The sequence below is a fragment of the Monodon monoceros genome, unplaced genomic scaffold (genome assembly GCF_005190385.1).
Source record: "Monodon monoceros isolate NGI ecotype Baffin Bay Population unplaced genomic scaffold, NGI_Narwhal_1 Super_Scaffold_7, whole genome shotgun sequence".
NCBI lineage: Eukaryota > Metazoa > Chordata > Mammalia > Artiodactyla > Monodontidae > Monodon > Monodon monoceros.
In genome coordinates this window covers 81,771,950-81,791,012 of record NW_021703784.1, presented here as the reverse complement: position 1 = coordinate 81,791,012, position 19,063 = coordinate 81,771,950, and the positions used below count along the sequence as shown (strand labels likewise).

At 52.5% G+C, this 19,063-nt stretch overlaps 1 protein-coding gene and 1 long non-coding RNA gene across 10 annotated transcripts in view; one reads left to right on the top strand and one right to left on the bottom strand.

The window, feature by feature from the left end:
• Positions 1-9,037, bottom strand: part of LOC114886922 — a 42,505-nt gene extending 33,468 nt beyond the window's left edge. The window contains exons 1-2 of one of the 2 annotated variants that reach the window (XR_003791447.1): positions 8,716-9,037; positions 2,248-2,290 (exon numbers count right to left, since the gene is read on the bottom strand). This is a non-coding gene — a long non-coding RNA (uncharacterized LOC114886922). The remainder of the gene's footprint in view (positions 1-2,247; positions 2,291-8,715) is intronic. The other variant, XR_003791448.1, reaches the window with a different exon arrangement.
• Positions 9,028-19,063, top strand: part of WT1 (WT1 transcription factor) — a 49,706-nt gene continuing 39,670 nt past the window's right edge. For 3 of the 8 annotated variants that reach the window (XM_029208070.1, XM_029208068.1, XM_029208066.1), the window contains exons 1-3: positions 9,028-9,858; positions 15,539-15,661; positions 16,106-16,208. In XM_029208070.1, coding sequence (XP_029063903.1) covers positions 9,414-9,858; positions 15,539-15,661; positions 16,106-16,208 — 671 coding nt within the window. In that variant the 5' untranslated portion in view covers positions 9,028-9,413. Of the gene's footprint in view, positions 9,859-10,484; positions 10,680-14,424; positions 14,925-15,538; positions 15,662-16,105; positions 16,209-19,063 lie in introns of those variants that run through there. The other 5 variants (XM_029208065.1, XM_029208064.1, XM_029208071.1 and 2 more) reach the window with 4 other exon arrangements.

The following is a 19,063-nucleotide window of genomic DNA, read 5'->3' as shown; positions in this document are numbered from 1 at the left end:
AGCTATCCTCATCCTTTCATTTCTAATATTAAGCCAACCTTTCCTTCTCACTAGCTCCACTTAACTCCTGTCTTTCACCTTTGTTGTAACAGCTTTCTTAAATCTTTTTTCTAAAATAAAAATTTAAGCAAATGGAATCCTTATCATTTACCATCAAAACTAGGATGCTTTTGGGAATAAAGGGAAAATAATAAGCTGGGACAACAGCTTAAACTGAGGCTTTCCTGGGCAAAATCAAAATGTGGTGTCACTCTAGAAATAGATAAATATAACAGATAACAACAGTTACTCTATTCCCAGTTTGGGGATAATTAAAGATAAACGCGTGCCCTAAATAGTCAAAGTTATGTGCTTCTTATTTATCGTGTGTCAATCTGTTTATTACAGTTAGATATTTATTATCTCTTGGAAAATTTTGTAATTAGCCTCCGTATCGGCAGAGAAAAAACCTTAGGCGTTCTTAAATGTATTTAATTTCTACCAAAGGGGAGACAGGGACCCTTTAGATCTGGAACAGTGATCACAATAGAAGTTTCATTTGTCTGTGATTTATGGAGACTTGGAATAAATGCACTATTGACCAGTATCAGATTTCTAATGACTCTATCTTGTTTTTCCTAAGCAACTTCTCCATAAACTTTTGTAATATGTTGAGCAGCCAGCTGATACTATGTTCAAGCCTGTTTACAGAGCTATTAATAAATGCTATGTGGCCACTCCAGGAAGAGAGTCAAACTGCTTTTTCTCTCCATTGGCTGAAAACAGTTTCCTGCTTATTTTGAAAGGGCATGGGATTGCCAAAATCCTTGATATATGCAAGATATTCTGCAAAGAAACCAGTGGAAATAAATAGGATTCTAACTTCTATCCTAACAGGCTCACAGTCATAAAGGAAATCTTGTCAATGTCTTGATTGCAAAGCTGTTCATATATGAAAGAGTGAGATTTCAATGTGGCACGGGGTAGTTTAATAGAAGATGGTAATTCGTTTCTCTGCGTGCCCAGAATCATGCTGTAATTCACGTTCTTGATAGCTGATCTGTTGTTTGAAGTCAGCTAATATTCTCTGATTATACAAATTAAATTTTTAATTACTACCATTTACTGATTTCCGACTACATGCCAGGCGCCATGCAGGTACTTTACACCTGTTGTCTTAATTTGTTCTCAAAACAACTCTGTGAGGTGAAGGTATTATTAGCCTCATTTTACAGTTATGAAAATTAAGACTCAGAATAAGGAAGTCACCCAAAGTCATACAGAAAATAAGTAGCTGAGGAGGATTTAAGCCCCAGCCGTCTTATCCATAAGCCAAATTATTTATGCTAGTCTGTGCTTCCAGAATAAGTTGTTGGTGTGAAAACCTAAGGCCCACCTCTGAGCCCAGAAAAATGACCAGAGAAGGGTAACAATAAAAGCAACAGCAACACCCACGTAGCACACATTCTATGCCAAGTATTGTTCATGTATCTCATTTAATTCTCACAAGCCCAAGAGGAAAGCCCTATGCCCAGTTTACAAATGAAGAAGCATGAGAGCAAGCCACGTACCCCAGTGCTCCCAAGAGTATCCCTTTCCACTGTTAGTTCCCATGTTACAGATCATCCTGATGGTTCCGTGCATTGCCCAGCACTTTACAGTTTTCAGATCACTCTGCACACTTTACTTCATTGCTATCATCCTCCTCCTTTTCCAGATAAGGGTAATGAAAAACCAAGAGCTTAAGTTATTTCCCCAAGGCCATGGTCATTGGCAGAGACAGGACTTGAGCCCAGGTGTTTTTGTAGCTAGCCCAGGATTCTTTAATTCTTTATGCTGGACCTGGCTGCACACCTGAAATGTGACTATGAGGAAGAAGGCAATCCTAAACTTTTCAAGCTGACGTTAGCCTAGAGCCTTCTGTACTGAAAGGAAAGAAGTTGATTTTGAAGCAAAAGCCACGTATTTCCCATTTCGGGGCCCGGCCGTAGGACAAAATGATTTCAATTTACTTTGAGGTGGCAACATCCTTGATTGAGGTCAGACTCTTGTGCAAAGGGCTTCCCTTCCTGCCCTTCTCCCTGACACAACAAGAGCAAAGATTGTTACCTTTTCTTAACTCACACCAATATCAACTCTAAGTCTAGAACTCATCAGTTAATTAGAAGCAAAAACCAAACCAAACCAAAACCAGACTGTATGTTAATATAGATAACAGCCACCATTTATTAAGTGCTTTCCATGGGCTAAAAAATGTACATGCCTTACCTTATCTAGTTCTTGCAACTTGAATAGGCGCCGTTATTGTTACCTTGAAGAGGAGAAAATCAAGTTTTTCAGAGTTTAAGTCACTTTCAGTCACTCAGCTCGTGCTGGTAATTTTAATCCAGCTTTACCTGAACAGCTGCCCCACTGAAAAGTTCAGCTGCCTTGTAGGCAGAGACTTATCTAGACCAAGCATTCCAAATCCTTCAAACTTTCCCTGCATCTCGACTGTAGGGTGGGATACTTACTAAACACATTAAAATGTGGCAGTGTGGGTTGAGGGCAGAATGAAGTGAGGGTAGTATGTTGTTCCCATCCCCATCTCGCCTTAAGCCATTCTCAGACCAGCAGACCTCCTTGTTCTTTCAGCAGTTAACCACTATCTGAAAGCACCTGACTTGTTTCTTGTAGTTTGTCTGTCATTCCTACTGGAATGTAAGATCCATGGGAGCATGGCAGAGCCTGTCCCCGCGCTGCTGTATTCTCTGTCCCTGCCACAATGCCTGGCACATAGGACGTGCCAATGAATAGTTGCTGCATGGCCAATGAATGAATGGAAATGAAAGGGTAAGGATGATCCTGCTGGAAAAAAAAAGGGGGACTATTCCCTTTCTCTGGTTGACTCCTTGATTTTAAAAAAAAAGCTTCTGAGTAATCATTTCTAAAAGGTAAAAAAAAAAAAAAAAAAGCCCTGATTTGCCAAGATTTACGGAGAGCTGCAGTTATGAGCTATGTGAGCCATTGCTCCTGAAACATTTTATCTGATTTTTGTCTTAGTAAACCTCTGCTAGGAATTCTGGCAATTCCCCTTCCTCACTCCCCCAACCCCTCTTCTCCCAGTCCACCTCCAGTGAATACACATCCTTCTCCTGCCGACCAGCTGCATATCTGGGTTACCAGATGAAGGCCCAGGTGGCTCTTCACTAATGGCTCATCCGTTATCTGTATGAAGAGCCAGTGCTTTTCTGAGCAGATTTTTTTTTTTTTGAAGCTAAATTGACCTTCGGAGGAAAAAAAAAATGCATTCTATAGAAAGCAATGACTTTTGTTCTTTATTTATCTCTTCCTTCCTCATTCCTGTGCTTCCAGTCAAATATATCCTGAAAAAAACTGTTTACTGAATATTCCAAATGCAAACTGTTCAGATTTTTCCTTTCTGCCACACTTTCTGAGCACTACAATGCTAAGAGGCTGCGCTAAAGAATATTCCCTTCCTGCCCTGCCACTGCCCCCATATTCCTAACTTAACATTTGGATATTTTTACAACATATATTCAGTTTGAAAGATAATACTGATACCTTGTTTTATATGAACATTTATACACCAGGACCCTGGCAAGGGACTGACTTCATTGGGATACTTTATGGCTTAATACATCTGAATGATTTATATCTCGTTTTGTCTAAGCATTTATGCTAATAAATTTAACAGATTCCCCAGTACTGCCTGGTCCTTCGTTTTCTTCAGGGGGTCAAAGTGAGAGGAAAATAAAGCAGCATGCAACTAAAGAAAGAAGAAACTGGCACAGCCGATTTAGAACACGAATAAAATTACAACACACGTAACATCTCTGATTACGGTTAAGGTGGAGCAACCGTCAAAAAGAAAAAGAAGTTCCTAGATCCAGATAGATTTCAGCAATTAAGCTGGTCCTCAAAGGCAGAATCACAAAAGGAACAATATTTAGCAAGCTAATTTACTGAGGAATGTTTTGGTCCTACATAATTAAATCCAACACTGAGGAAAAACTGACAACTATTAAACTGAGTGCACTCGGGAGAGGGAAAGGGGATAAGATAAAATCCAATCTATAAAATATATTCCATTATCTTTTATAGGTTTAAAAAACACAAAAGAAATACTTGGAAAGAATCTTCTAAGATGGGAAGATTTTAAGGTTGTGCGAAGATTTTTTTTTTTAACAGGTGCAGAATAAGTTCGTGGTGTTTTTTTTTTTGTTTTTTTTTTTTTTCCTCTTGGTTCTTTCTTTTCCCCATTTTTTTCTCCTGTTGTTTGCAAAGTTGAATCTGGGGTCAGTAGTTCTAATTGTAACCTCAGACTGGAATTCCAGATGGTGCGCTCAGGACTGGAAGCAACTCTCAGCTCATCAATTTCATGGGCCTGCGTATCTGCTCTGGCCACAGCCCGGCCTCCATCCCCACTGTGGCATTAATGCAGAACAAATTGAGACATATCCTCTATATAATTAGTTCCAGAATTTAAAAAGATTTACGGTATAATAATAGAGGCAGCGCTGCGCAATCCTTTCTTTGGGGACTCTCTCGGAGCTCGGGGACCATCTCGCGGTGGCATCAGAACAGGCGGGTAACCCTGACCGCTCTAGGCACTGCGAGCTGGGGGAAAGGGGGAGTTTTGCTCTGCGCACCTGCTAGTGCGCACCGGTCCTGGCCCCCAAACCAACTGAGTTTGAACCGTAGATGGGGGATTGGCGAAAAAGTAGAGTTAATTTTCAAACGAACAGAGGAAGCCGGGGGTAGACTATATACCAAAAGCCCTTCTCTTACTTTTTTTTTTTTTTAAATTTAGATAAATGAAACTGGGATTTCTACCACCTGCACGGGGATGGAAACCAGCCTAAGCGGCTGCCCAGCGACCCGAGGTAGGCAGAATGCTAAGAGCTGGAGGCGGCGGGGAGGAGAGGAGCAGCGGTCGGGAGCGTGGAGCTCGGACACTGGCCTCTGCGCGAGGCGCTAATCGAGCGCAGGTTTCTCCCGGGCGGCCCAGCACTCCTTTTTGCTGTCTACGGCCCCGGGCGCGGGCAGGCGGCCCCAGCCCTTGACAGATCGCAGCGCTACGGTGTGTTTATTCAGTTGTCGGCGCCCGCGGGGTGACGCCCGGAGTGCGGCTCGGGAGTACGCGCTGGTCCCTGGGGCCGCGGCTGCAGGGCCGGGCTGGGCTCTCGGTCAGATGCAGTTGACGGCGCCGGGGTCAAAGTGGGGGGCGGGGGATAGAGGACCTCACTGCCCCCTCCCACTCAGCATCCATTTTTAAAGCTTGCAATAATTAAGCCCCTTCCAGGCCAGGATGAACTTTACCAGTGATACAAAGCTACATGGGTTTCCAGCGTCTCTCCTCCTCCTTTCCTTTACTCTCCATTCCATTAGCTCTAAAGAAGCAGAGGTGTGGTGGGTTAAGCCCAGAGAGACCAGGGTTCAGCTCGGTTTTGCCACTAATTAGTTACGTGTCCTTGAACAATAGTAACAAAAATTGTAACGTACATTGAGGGCATAGGCCAACACTCTCTTCCGTCTAATCCTCAGGACCCCTTGAGGTGGGTACTAATATCCCATTATTCCATGTGACCAATAAGGAAACTGAGGCTCGCAGCGGCTGCGGAGCTCGTCCACGGTTGCACAGCTGCTGGTTACCTAGTGGAGCTGAGATTCCTTTCTCTGGCCACCAATCTCTTGCTCTTAACCAGTGCACTCCACAGCTGCCTTTCCTCCCTCTGCCTGGGCCTCAGTTTCCTTTTCTGTAGAACAAGGAGTTTAATTTCCAGCTCTGCCAATCGGTGATTCAGACCACATCCTCTGCCACAGGTCTCAGTGCTATCGGGGGTGGGAATGTGATTGAGAGAAAGGAGCGGCCAGTTCTCCGCAGCCCTCAGATCCCTGGGACCTTGGGCCGGTCTCGAGCCACAGGAGGTACAGCAGAGCGCGCTCTACCTGCTGGGGCGGGCGGAGGTTGGACCTTCTTCCCGGCCAGACTGTCTCCCCCTCTGCCCAGCTCAGGGCACCGAGGCCAGCAGAGCGGGCGCGTCCGCCTGGGTAACTGCAGAGCTCCCGCAGAGAACGTCACCTAGCGGAGGGACAAGTGGGGAGCGTAGGGCACCCCTTGAGCGCAGTAGTGTGCGGGTTCCCCAGGGTTGGTCCCGGGGCACCTGGGCTCCCGGGCATAGGCACGGGCTAGGGGCGTTCAAAGACCTCGTCTCGGGTGAGGCCCTCTGGCTTCGGCTTCGGACGCGCAGCACTTACTTCTCTGCCCTGAGGGTTGCAGAGAACTCCTCCCACCGCTTCGGACTACAAGGTCTGGGAGAGGGGGTACCCCAGGGTTGAAATGGGGATCGCACCACTGCTCTTCCCTCCCTCAAGAATTCTCAGGCGGGGGGTTCCCTGGTGGCGCAGTGGTTGAGGATCTGCCTGCTAATGCAGGGGACACGGGTTCGAGCCCTGGTCTGGGAGGATCCCACATGCCGCGGAGCAACTAGGCCCGTGAGCTACAACTACTGAGCCTGCGCATCTGGAGCCTGTGCTCCGCAACAAGAGAGGCCGCGATAGTGAGAGGCCCGCGCACCGCGATGAAGAGTGGCCCCCTGCTTGCCACAACTAGAGAAAGCCCTCGCACAGAAACTCAGACCCAACACAGCAAAAATTAATTAATTCATTAATAAACTCCTACCCCCAACATCTAAAAAAAAAAAAAAAGAGTTCTCAGGCAACAAATGGTGGGTGAGAGAGGAGTGCTAAATTTGCTAGCCCCCTCCTTTCCTCTCACCCCACCCCCAGGCAAAAGAAAAAACCCAAAAAATTTTTTTTTAACTCAGAGAGTTAAGAGCCCTTGCCCTATCTGGGATTCAAAACCGCAAAAGCTCACAATCAAGCCACCTTCCTCCAAATATCCTCCCCCCAAAATTGCGAAGAAGGATTAAAAAAGAAACAATCTCGACCTTTTTCACTTAGAAGTGGAAATCCCGGGCTTTCATAAAGGGCTCGCCTTTCCTCGTAGCGCTTGAGTGAGTCCTAGTTAAGAAAAACGACTTCGAAGTAGAAATAAAAGTGAAGGGTGTGAGACAGTGGTCTGGGGCGTCCTAGGGACAACTTGGCCTGAGAAGTTTTATCTCGCTGGGCTTTTCTCCACCCAAAATACGAAAAGCGCCTGTCCTCTGCTCAGCCCTGGAGCCCCGCGCAGGTTTAGAGATGGGACATGCGGGCGAGGAGTGGGCGGCCCACAGGGAGTGTAGGGGAGAAGCAGCTGGCCTCGAGTGCCTTTTCACTTCTTTTTTTAAAAAGAAAAAGAAAGAAAAAGTTTCTGAGTGAAGACTTCGCAAAGTCAGGCACCAAAGTAGCGCAGAGAAGTGTCCACCACCGTGAAAGCGGTCCGGCGATCAAACGGGTAGAGCCTGCCTGTTCCTGACCTTTGCCCTCACGGTTTCCTGCGCCTCCAAGACAAGCGACCCCAAGAGGAGGGAAATGCACTTAGCGTGTAGGTTTTGAGCTGGCACACGCTTCTGGTCCGCAGCGAGAACGCCTGGCTACCGTTTACTTAGTGGAAATTAACTAAAACCAACGCGTAAGAAATTGTGAGTAAATCAAGGCTTTAAAACTTCCGGCTTCTTTATAAAACTGCAACTACTTTGATTGTTGCTTCACATGGGCTTGGCTGAAAAGCTTCGGGCCCCATCCCCGGCCAGCCTCGTGTCAGAGGCCAGGCGGCAACAGGCCGCTTCCCGCCCGGCGCTCCTGGCAGTCCCAGGCTGCGCCGTCGCCGCTGCCTCCTGGGCGTTTCCACGCGCCCCTGAAGCGCACTCCCATTCAGGTTCACGGCTCTTCTAGCCTAGGGTCTGCTTCCCGATAGAAGCCGACTCTTTTGTAAGAACCAAAAGAAACAAAACAAAACCTCAAGCACCTGCTCTGGGGCGCGGGGCTCCCAAAGAATGAATGGGTGGAGGGAGGAATCTGATTTGGCGATGCCAGGCGCTGGGAGCTCTGAACAGTAAGAACCCTGCCTTGGACCTTGGGCCGCTGGAGGCTCTCTTCCGTCCGCGTACCCTGGCTTGCCCCTCCTGATCTGTCACTACGCATGCAGAATGGTACTCCCGACTGGAGTGAGTGGAGGCAGAGCTCAGCAGGAGCGGCTCCAAGAGCCAACCTCGCCCCAAGGACTTCGTATCTTAAACCTTCCCCACCCGCTAACCTCCAAACTCGGCGCCTGGATTCTCCGACCGGAATCTGGGCATTTCCCTAAGGGTTTTCTTCCCTCCCAAACTAGCCGCCGTTTTGTTTTCCCGGTTTCCCCGTAGAAGAGTTAGGTACTCCTCACGAGAAAGGGAGATTAAGTGCCGCTGACACCGATTTTAGGTAGGCGGCAACCGCCCTTCTCTGGGCGCAAACCTCACCGTGTCGCCAACTACCAGACGGTGGATATACGCCCCGTTTATCACAAATGATGCAACCTCCAGATGACCCACGTTCGCCTGAGTCTGGCCTCTGAAATCCACAAAAAGCCACCCCGCTCCCCAGTGACCGCAAGATTATGACCACCAGTCCAGTCTGACGGCTCTAGAAGCAAGAGCCGCCGCCTCTTTGAAGTCCGGTAAAGTTCTCTGCGTTATCCTGAAGTTCCCGCCCTCGTGGAGCCCCCTGCCCCTCCCTCCAACCCGCCCTCCCTGATTAACAACCTCTTCCCTACCCCCATCACACAGGGATGCAGAGGGGACATTCAGTGCTCACCTGGAGAGGCTCGCCAGTGCCCCAAGGCGCCCACACTCGCGAAGGCCGAGAAGGGGAGGTGGGGGGAGGATTGTGTCCTACAGGCCTGCGGAGAGCGCGTGGTGGGTAGGAGAGGAGGGTGTCTCCGAGAGGGACGCTCCCTCGGGCCCGCCCCCCACCCCCACTGCGAGGACGCCCCCAAGGAGTCGCGCGCCCTGCCTAATCTGCTAGGGCTGCGGTGTGAATGGAGCCGCCGAGACTCCTGACTCCTCCTCCTCCCCCGCCGCCGGCCCCTCTTATTTGAGCTTTGGGAAGCTGGGGGTAGCCAGGCAGCTGGGGTAAGGAGTTCAAGGCAGCGCCCACACCCGGGGGCTCTCGCGACTCGACCGCCTATCCGCTCCCCCCCTCCCGCCCTCCCTCCCACTCATTCCCCCTCCCCCCCACCCATAGCCGGGACTGCAGCCCAGGAGCCGGGGCCCCGCCGCCTCCTCGCCGCGATCCTGGACTTCCCCCTGCCGCAAGAGCCGGCATCCACGTGTGCCCCGGAGCCAGCGTCTAAGCACACGCTCCGCTCCGGGTCTGGGTGCCTTCAGCAGACCGAGCAGCCGGGGATCCAGGGCCCGGAAAGCATCTGGGCCAAGTTAGGCGCGGCGGAATCGAGCGCCGAGCGTCTGCAAAGCCGGTGGGGCCGCGGAGCGTCCGGGGTTGAGCCACAGCAAATGGGCTCCGACGTGCGGGACCTGAACGCGCTGCTGCCGGCGGTACCCTCGCTGGGTGGTGGCGGCGGTTGCGCCCTGCCCGTGAGCGGCGCGGCGCAGTGGGCGCCGGTGCTGGACTTTGCGCCCCCGGGCGCCTCGGCTTACGGTTCCTTGGGCGGTCCTGCGCCGCCGCCTGCTCCGCCGCCACCACCCCCGCCGCCGCCGCCTCACTCGTTCATCAAACAGGAGCCGAGCTGGGGTGGCGCGGAGCCGCACGAGGAGCAGTGCTTGAGCGCCTTCACCGTCCACTTCTCGGGCCAGTTCACCGGCACGGCTGGAGCCTGTCGCTACGGACCCTTCGGTCCTCCTCCGCCCAGCCAGGCGTCGTCCGGCCAGGCCAGGATGTTCCCCAACGCGCCCTACCTGCCCAGCTGCCTCGAGAGCCAGCCCGCTATTCGCAACCAGGGTAAGCAGACTGGGGAGCGCCCCCTACATGCGGGGCGGTGGCGACGGGGCTGTGGCTGCGCGCGGGCACTCCCCTGTCCTACCCCTTACCTGACCACAGCTCTTACTCGGCTGCCTCCCCAAGGACTGTGAGGGTAGAAGAAGCAGCAGCTGGGGGAGAGGAGGGCAAGGAGAGGGAGTCCAGGGCATGGGTCCCTGACATCCTCCAGAGCGGGGAACCGGACTCTTCGCATGAGCCGGGAGGTCATCTGGGGCCCCTCGGACCTCGGGAGATTCTAGGACTATTCCCCGTGGGAGTGGGAAGCGGGAACCGGTGCAATGCCTGGCTCTGCCTCGGGAAGAGGTTTTGTCGCTCAAGGCACCACCAAACTGTCGCCAGGCATTGGACTTTTTAGACCCTGGATTCAGAGTGGGACCAGCGCAGGGTGAGCAGCCTTTGCTGCCTCTGCCACGCCAAAATGTCCAGGAGCCACTCTAGACCTAAGGGGGGCACAGTAAGCACCTTGGAGCACTAGAATGAGTAAATGAATGAGCTAGAGACAATAGTGGCTTTCCTGGACCCGTGTCCGTGTTCGCCTGTGGCTCCAGCGCATGGTAGTGTATAAGTGGATCTCTCCTGGGTTTCAGCTCAGGTGGCGACCACGCGGGCTCCAGGGCTGGAAGAGAACCCCGTTTATCTGATTCCAATCTCTGCGGGACCGGGTCCTACCACAGGCGGTGGAATGAGGCCCGAGCGTCGGCCTTCCTTCCAGCCCGCCTCTGGCGCCTCCTCGTCGTTGAACACGGGACTTTGCTGGAGAAAGATTTTTGCAAGACTTGGAGGTTAGAACAAGGACAGGTTTATTTTCCCTTTTCAGTCATTGTACATCGAGGGACACAGCCGGTGGTTTTCTCATCCCGCGCCGGCGCCCTCTCACTTCTCTTTCTCAGGGACCAGCACGGAACCAATCATGCCAAACCTTTGTATTTTCGTTTCTAAGTTTATTCTAATTAGACTTGTGCGCTGTTGGGAACCTAAACCAATTCGGGTTGATTTGATATTTTAGGAAATGCTTTTAAAAAGGCGTGGATGCTTTTCCTAGAGCAAAAATTCCCTCGGGCCTAGGGACTGGGATGTTTCTAGAATGCGTGGGCTAGGAGGAGCAGAGTGTGTACTGTTTGCAGGAGGTGCTGCGGCTCCCAAGGCTCAGAAGAAGGGCCCTGTTCTTCCCGCCTTGTCACGCACATTCTAAAACCGTATTTCTAGGCTGTTCGTATCTTACCCCAGCCCTGAGCACCTAGCCCACCCGAAGCCCTGGCGAAACCGAAACCCCCCTCCTCTTTTCGTTCGGGGAACCTGGGATCCATGTTCTGTGGAAGAACCTCAAGCCCATCCATGGGGTCCCTCCACTCTAGGTCTTTCCTAAAGGAAATTAGTGTTTCGAACTCAGGGAGTATTGGAACAACTCAGTGACTATTACAGATTCTTTTCCTCTGATCGTACCACCTCTAATTAGCAGGCTGGTGTTACCTCTGGCAAATCTCCAGGTCTCAGTTTCCCCATCTGTAAGAGGAGAGCCAACATGGGCAACCTGGTGTTTGGCTCAGGTTTGAAGTTCTATGCCACAGAAGCAGAAGTCCGACCCTCCCCCCGCAGGGGTTCTAAACACAGAAGGCAGCAGCCACGTAAACTTGGTTGGACCAGAAACGGCAAGACTGGCAGGGAGGTGTGTGACATGAGTGAGTCTCTGTGTGGATGCTTGCTATTTGAAGACACCTGAGAAGCTATTTGATCTAAGTACCCCCTGTGCAAAATACTACCATTATCATTTATTTGAAACCATCTAGGTTCTGTCCGGGGTTTTGGAACCTGGACTCTGTGGCTTTGATTGGATCCCTGGGTCCATCCTTCTACAGGGTGCTGGTGCCCAGAATTTCATCAACTCAGCCTCAGGAGTGAGACTGTGGGCATCCTAGCCAGTGGGCAATATGCTTAAAGGAAAAATCCCAATTCTTTTCTAGAGGATAGGCCCAGGATGTTAAAGAGAAAAGGGGCTTGGGAGCTGGAGACCGACTAGCAGGTAAAGGAGTCCCCCCTCCCCATCCTGGGAAATAGCCCAGTAGAGAGGCGGCCCCAGATCCAGGCCACAGCCTGTAAGCGGGTTCCTGTCTTCTTCCGGCTTAGGTTCTCTCTTGTAATCAAAACATAAAGGGATCACACTTGACCAGTCCTTGGGACTCAATCAGCAGCTGGGAGCTGGGGTCGGATGTCAGAAGCCACTTGTGCCTCAACCCTGGCATTGGCAAACAGAGTGGGCCCTGGGGCCCTGAGATTTCAGATTTATTCTCTCGATTTCTGGGCTTCCTGCAGCTCTCCCAGCAATGTAGAGTCTTGGCAGGAGGCTTAACCAGGGGAAAGCAAGGGCATCAATTCCTTCCCCAAAGTGTGGCAATGGCCATCAGCAGGCCGAGGCGGAGAGGAATCAAGCTTCGAGATCCCTGTCCCCAGGCAGGGCAACCTAGCAGTGGCCCAGGGGTGGGGACAATTGCTGGCACTCTTGAACCTCCCCCCACCCCAAGGTATCACACCTCGTTTTTTTCCAATTGCTTAAATATTATAGCTGGTATTCTAATCTTGCTTCTAAATATCAATTCAGGAAACATTTATTGAGCACCTACTCTGTGCCAGGCACTGGGGATTGAATGTTAAGACAATTAAAGTGCCTCAGCCTTTGCAGGAAGCTCACAGCCTGACACTGGAGGAGCCCCTTATTTTTGGATGAGGAACTCTAGGCTCTAAGAGATAATGTGTGCAGGAGATCTCTCTGTGGCAGAACTTGGACTCAAACCCAGACCATTCTAGGTTATTTCTACCTCCTTTCCCAGGGATCTAGGCCCCGCTGTTGAGATGGATTTTCTCTTCCCTGCTGGATGGGCACCCAACCCACTGTAGTCTGTGTGAGGGGTGGGGTATTTGCCGGGGCAGAAGAAGGGCGAGGACTTCGATAGCCCTAGACTAAGTGCAGGGTTTGGGAAGGGAAGACAAAGACTGCTTGACAGTCTGCCCGATTCCCCCAGACCGGCTGGCGCGCAGCACCCTATACCTACAGGAGGCCTTGTTATCACCGGGCCACCCTAGTGTCACGTGGGGACACCAGCTCAGCCCTAGGGCCAAGGGCGCCCCCCTTGGGTCGCATTGGAGAGGGTATTTCGTTGCGGGACAAATTTCCCCGTATGCTGCGGCAGCTGCGGAGTCATGATTTTCAGCCTTGGGACCACCTTCCTGACTGAGCCTGCTGTCCACTTCATCCCTCAGCTCCCGCGGGGCCTGGCCCGGCCAGGCGGTTCCCGGGCTCCTCCGCTGCGTCGGGCGGGGGAGAGAGGCGCTCAGCGTGTCTCGCCTCTCCCCGCGGTCAAGGTTGCATTCCCTTCCCCGGCCGAGACTAATCGTGGGAAAGGCGCTACCTTGGCCCCTCGAGCCTCTCCCTCTAAGGCCTGTACAAGGAGCCTTTGAACACGCTGCCCCTTTCGGCCGGCAGCTGTCCCTGCCCCGGCCTCCGCCCCCGCGCCCTCCGCGCCTGGCTCAGCGCTAGGCCCCGGGACAGCACGCTCTGATCAGTTCCGCATCCGGTAAGTTTCTAATTTAAAGAACTCTCCCTCCTCTCTGAGGGCCCTTTCACCGAAGCCCATCCCCTCTCCGGGGAGGGGGACTGCGAGAGGGGGTTGGAGGCCAGCCTCTGCCCAGCGGTCCGGTGTCCGGTCTGGGACGGGTCCTTGGGAGCCTCGCGGGGCGCGGAGGCGACGCGGCCGGCGCAGGAGCTGCAGCCCGCAACCCGTGGCCCTAGCCGCGCACCGAAGGTTGCGGAGCCCGCCTCCGAGGACAGCACGGTGCCCGGGCCACTGCCTTCTTATCGGCTCAGGAATGGAGAAGGGTTCGTCTAGAGACAACTTCTTTATTGCTTATGTTTCTCCTCTTTATTTAAAAAATGGTCTTTGAAAATTCGGCCTTCCCTCTGCAAAACTGGGTGCTTGGAGCCAAGTTTCGTTTGTCAGCGGACTGGTAGGCCTTAAACACAGCCTGGCCTCCGCTCCCAAAATGAAGTGCCTGGAAGCCCAAGCGTGCTCACCGACTCCTGACAGCTAACGGGGCGGGGGTTATCTTTGCCCACTTAGCAGGCCAGAAATGGAGGCCTCTGGGGTCATGTAAATTATAAAAGCTGGTGGCTTCTCAAGTTGTCAACCTGTGGCGCCAATTGGTGCGTGAGACTTGGACTGCCCTGTACAATCTGGTAATGAAGACCTGTTCAAACCCTCCCTCCCACACTGACACACCACATTCCCCGAAGTGGACTGTAGAAGGTCGGTTTTTGTTTTTTTGGGGGGGGGATGTGTATTTGAAAGATGTGGGTAATGGCCACCTTTCACTGTTCAATCTGAGTCTTCACTGGACACCTGTTGTAGAGTCTTGACCATGTCTGGGGCAAGAGTGGGGGAATGGGGTTCATTTGACTTATCCCTCTCCCAAGAATTGAGCGGGGGTTTGGAGACTCAGCTCAGTGCCCAGAGGCGGGGCTGAGGGTGGGGGGACTGGGTCCGGCCCAGTGGCCCTGCAGGGAGCCGATGTGAGCGTCTGGACCAATCTGATTCGTCAGTTGGTCAGGACCTCAGGCCAGAGACTACTGAGCCTGCGCATAGTCAGGGACCCCACCATTGGGTTCAGGGCTCAGAACTGATCTTTATCTTAGCTGGAGGATACTTTTTCCCCAGAGGCAGCTACAGTTTTGCGGAAGCTAGTGGGGTAAATGTTTAAAGTAATTTAGTGACAATAGTCACAGAAGGAGACTACGTTTCTCAACCAACACGTTTTTGGGGTTTTTTTCCCCCTCACTTTCGGAGAGCTGGGGAAGAATACGGGCGGTATTGCCCTCGGTTTCTCGGCAGGGAAACTGAGGCAGAGGACCAGTGCATACCATGGAGGGAAAGGGAGGTAGAGTCTCAGGCACACTGAAACAAACAGGCTTCCTGGACTGGTGCGCGAGGAAGTCCGCCCCGGCAATGGTGGTCACAGTCCGACCCGCTGGGCGCGAGGTGGGTCCGAGGTAGGAAGGAGGAGGGGGCGGGGTCGAGGCCCGTGGGCCCAACTTGAAAGGCCCCTTCTTTTTCCCCCTCACCAGCCTTCCCGAGGGCCTTGGGTGTCAGTGGTGGGTCGCGCAGCCTCAGACAGATAACATTACTCTGTATACTCTCCCCATTTAAAGCCCATGCCGTTTAACTGGCCCCGAGTAATTAATGAAAGTTGGTGCGCAGGCCTCTGATTTACGGCTGCGAGTCAGCGCCGGGTCGGGCGAACAGATTCATTTCGGTCGCCCGCGCTGCCCAGTTTTGGGGGGAGAACAACTTTCTCCGCCGAGCGGTTGTCGGCTTTCATACTTGCGAGGTGTTCGGTGCAGAAGCGGCGGACACCGTGAAAGACGAGGGCGTAAATAAATTGGGAAATGGTGGGGAGGCCTGGGTTTTACTCGGGAAAGGACGGGGAGCCTGTCGCGAGGTCACATTGGGCCTGGCTTCTCGCTGCAAGCCTTGGGGGCTGAGGCAGCGGGATCCGAATGAGGGGCTGGGCGCTCCTCGCCCGGGTTCTGGTTCAGACACACGGTCCCTGACTCCCCGCCGACGCTGTTTCTCTCTCTCGGCCGCGCCCGCAGGATACAGCACGGTCACCTTCGACGGGACGCCCAGCTACGGTCACACGCCCTCGCACCACGCGGCACAGTTCCCCAATCACTCCTTCAAGCACGAGGATCCCATGGGCCAGCAGGGCTCGCTGGGTAAGAGGAGGGAATGATGTGGGGTCTTTCTCCCCTTCTTCCATGCTACCCCTCACTCCCCAGGAATTTCCAGCCCACAGCAAATTGGGGAAGGGAGGAGAGGATAGCTAAAAGAATTTTAGAAATAATTAGCCTAATCTCACTCAAAAGAAAAGATTGTTTCCCCCCACCCCAAGTATGTTAACTCCTCTCAGCCGAGACTGCGAATGTCCAGAGGGTCTTTTCGGTGCTCTGTGCCGTGACTGCTAAGGGAATGTGAAGTGAGAGGCTTAGCTCGCTGTGACCTGTAGGCCGTCTCTCTGCACGCCCCGGCATCCAGGCCCCAGTGCCCCCAGCACAGCCTGGGAGCCCAGCTCAGGACGCTCTGCCCCAGCCCTTGACCGCGGCCTCGCACCCCCAGCCCTTGGTGTGCTGCTCTCACCCCGCTCTCCTGGCTCTCTGCAGGTGAACAGCAGTACTCCGTGCCGCCCCCAGTCTACGGCTGCCACACGCCCACCGACAGCTGCACAGGCAGCCAGGCCCTGCTGCTGAGGACGCCCTACAGCAGGTAGGAAGGTGCTCGGCACCTCATCTAGGTCCTCGCGACCTCGGAGGGGGCGCTCGAGCCAGCGGGCACGGGAACGTCCGACGCGGGGCAGCCCGGATGCGGCCGTGCAGGGTCCTGGAGGCAAAGTACACCTTTAGCCCACTCGTCTCCAAAAAGCAAGTGAAAGCCTCTCTCCTGGCCTCTATTTGAAAGAAATAGCTTTCCCCGTCTCCCGGCGTTCTTACTTTGTGTGTGTACGTTGGTTTTTGGTTTTGGTCGCGCCGCACGGTATGCGGGATCTTAGCTCCGCGACTAGGGCTCGAACCCGCGCCCCCTGCAGTGGAAGCGCGGAGTCTTAATCACTGGACCGCCAGGGAAGTCCCCCCCCCCACCGTGTTCTTACTTGGAATATAAATGAGGGCGATTACTGTTTGGAGATGAAGAAGAAAGAGCGGCGCTTTGAGGAGTATTTTTTTTAACATCTTTATTGGGGTATAATTGCTTTACAATGGTGTGTTAGTTTCTGCTTTATAACAAAGTGAATCAGTTATCCATATACATGTGTTCCCACATCTCTTCCCTCTTGCCCTCCCTCCCTCCCTCCCTCCCTCCCTATCCCACCCCTCCAGGCGATCACAGAGCACCGAGCTGATATTGAGGAGTATTTTTTTTAAAAGGGCTCTTTGCTGGGAGGACTTCAGCTTCCTCGGGATCAAAGATTAAACACGGGGTCCACTCCCACTCGTTTCTTCTCACTCCTCAAGCCCCTCCTCGCGCACTGGCCACACCCGCCAGCCTTCTCTGGGACGAATTCGAGGGCGCGTACACTCGGGCCACAGCCTTCTCCCCACCCCTGTCCCTCAGAGTCTCGGGCTGCAGCACCACTCTGTGGGCGTCGTCCCCAGCGCCCAGCTACCCCGGACTGTGTGCGGGACTGTGGTCGGGCGGCAGCGGTACCTTCGGGGAGACCGCTCCAGCCCGCGCCCGCCCTTCTTCCTGTTCCCGTGAGGCCGAAGACCAGCTTCTTTTCCTTGCAGACTCTTTTCCAGCTCCTCGTGCCTTCTCTAGGTTCTTGCTCCACCCTCCACCTTCTCTCCCCCAAATTTACTCTTCAACTTTGGGTGAACTTGGCCGGCATCCCGCGTCACCGATAGGGTTGCCTAGTAACTATACCGGCTGGAGCTGGGCGGGATGGTGGGGCGGAGGGAGGGAAGTGGCAGATCGCGGCCTTGGATGCCGGGGATTGGGCGCGCATTACCTCATATTCCATCCCTACCCCCCACCCGGTGCTGCGGGGATCCTGATACCGACTGCCCCAGACTCATCTCCATCCTCCCTCCCCTCTGTTGGAAGACCCGGGGCTGACGTCAAGGGAAGGAGGTAGTGAGGTAATAAAGGAAGGAAAAGCGTCTGCCCTGGGAGATTGGTGGAAGGAATGGCCGCGCCTGGGGGACCTGCAGCCCCACAGGTGGAGGAGGGGAAGGAATGTTCGCTCCTGAGCCCGCAGGCGGCTCATGCCAATGTTCCGACGTGTTTATGAAACCGAGCCTAGGACTGGTCTGATTCTCCCATCCCGGGGAGGGACAGGGTGGAGCCCGTCTACTTCTGTACGCCTACAGTACACAGATTTTGGAAACCTTTCCTTTTGATCGGGAAATCCGGCATATCTAATCTGATCTTGGATTCAAGATAACTTTTTTTCCTCCCTACTCCCCCCCGCCTTTTTTTTTTTTTAATTTTAGAGGTGGGGGGAAAGACATGCATTTTGCCCAGATAGAGGTATTGAATGGTCACACCTTCTCACCCTCCTTTTCTCCCTCTCTAGTTAGAACCCAGTTCTGTTCTTTGGCACCTCAGGCCCAGTGATCTGTCCCGAGCAGCCATCTTTGCACCTTCCCTTGGTGGGTCAACTCACTGGAATAGGTACAGGATCTGAAATCTCTGTTGTGAACTCCCTCTCCAAGCAAAACTGAGATGGTAGGGTCATTGCCATCCTTTTTAAGGAGCTGCTCCTGCCTATTGCCAGAGTAGCATTGCTCTTATTCTAGCCATTGGGGGAACAGATGGAATGGCTCCCAGTGAGATGACCTTGACCCAGTCATTCTCCCTTGGCTCCTGGCTGATGCCTCACCCCAAGCAGAGAGGAAGACCTTGATGCTGGAATGGGTGCTATTTAGATGGGTCCAGCTACCTGCTTGGAGGTTGGGGACTGCGAGGCTTTGGAGTCTGGTTCAGTAGTGACACAGTTACACACATTTCTTACTCTCCCCTCTTCAAGCCTAGATCCACCCTGTGGGTCCCTAAGAAGGGACCGAACAGCCTAAAAATGAGTAGGGGATAAAGTGATCACAACTTCTGTCTTAGCAGCAGTTCTCCAAACTGAGTCCCTGTGGTGGATTTTGACTTAGGGCTGAATTAGTGGTTGCTATGGAAGCAGGAAAAATCACTTGGATTGCATTTTATACATAAAAATTTCACATTTTCTAATCCATCTTCTAACTGGCCACTGTATAAAGCAATTTTGTCAGGTTCATCTTTCAGAGATATTTGCTTATCCCTTTCTTCTTTCTACATAATTGGAACTTCTTTGCTCATTTTTATATGAATGTCATAAAAATACCATTTTTTCTTGTTACAGGAAAATCTCTTAAGTAATATCTCCTGAAAAAAAATTTGTGACCCCGTAGGAAAAGTTTGCTTCCTTGAAGTTTGTGCTGAGTCTTTGAAGCTCCATCCACTCTAAATTGACAGCATTTCTAATCACTTTTCAAAGATCAGGTACTTGCCCTGCAGTAATGATGGATGGACATTTGTAGGGATGTTTTAAAATTGGATCTGTGCATCAACATTACTACCATTACGGTTATGTCATTTCC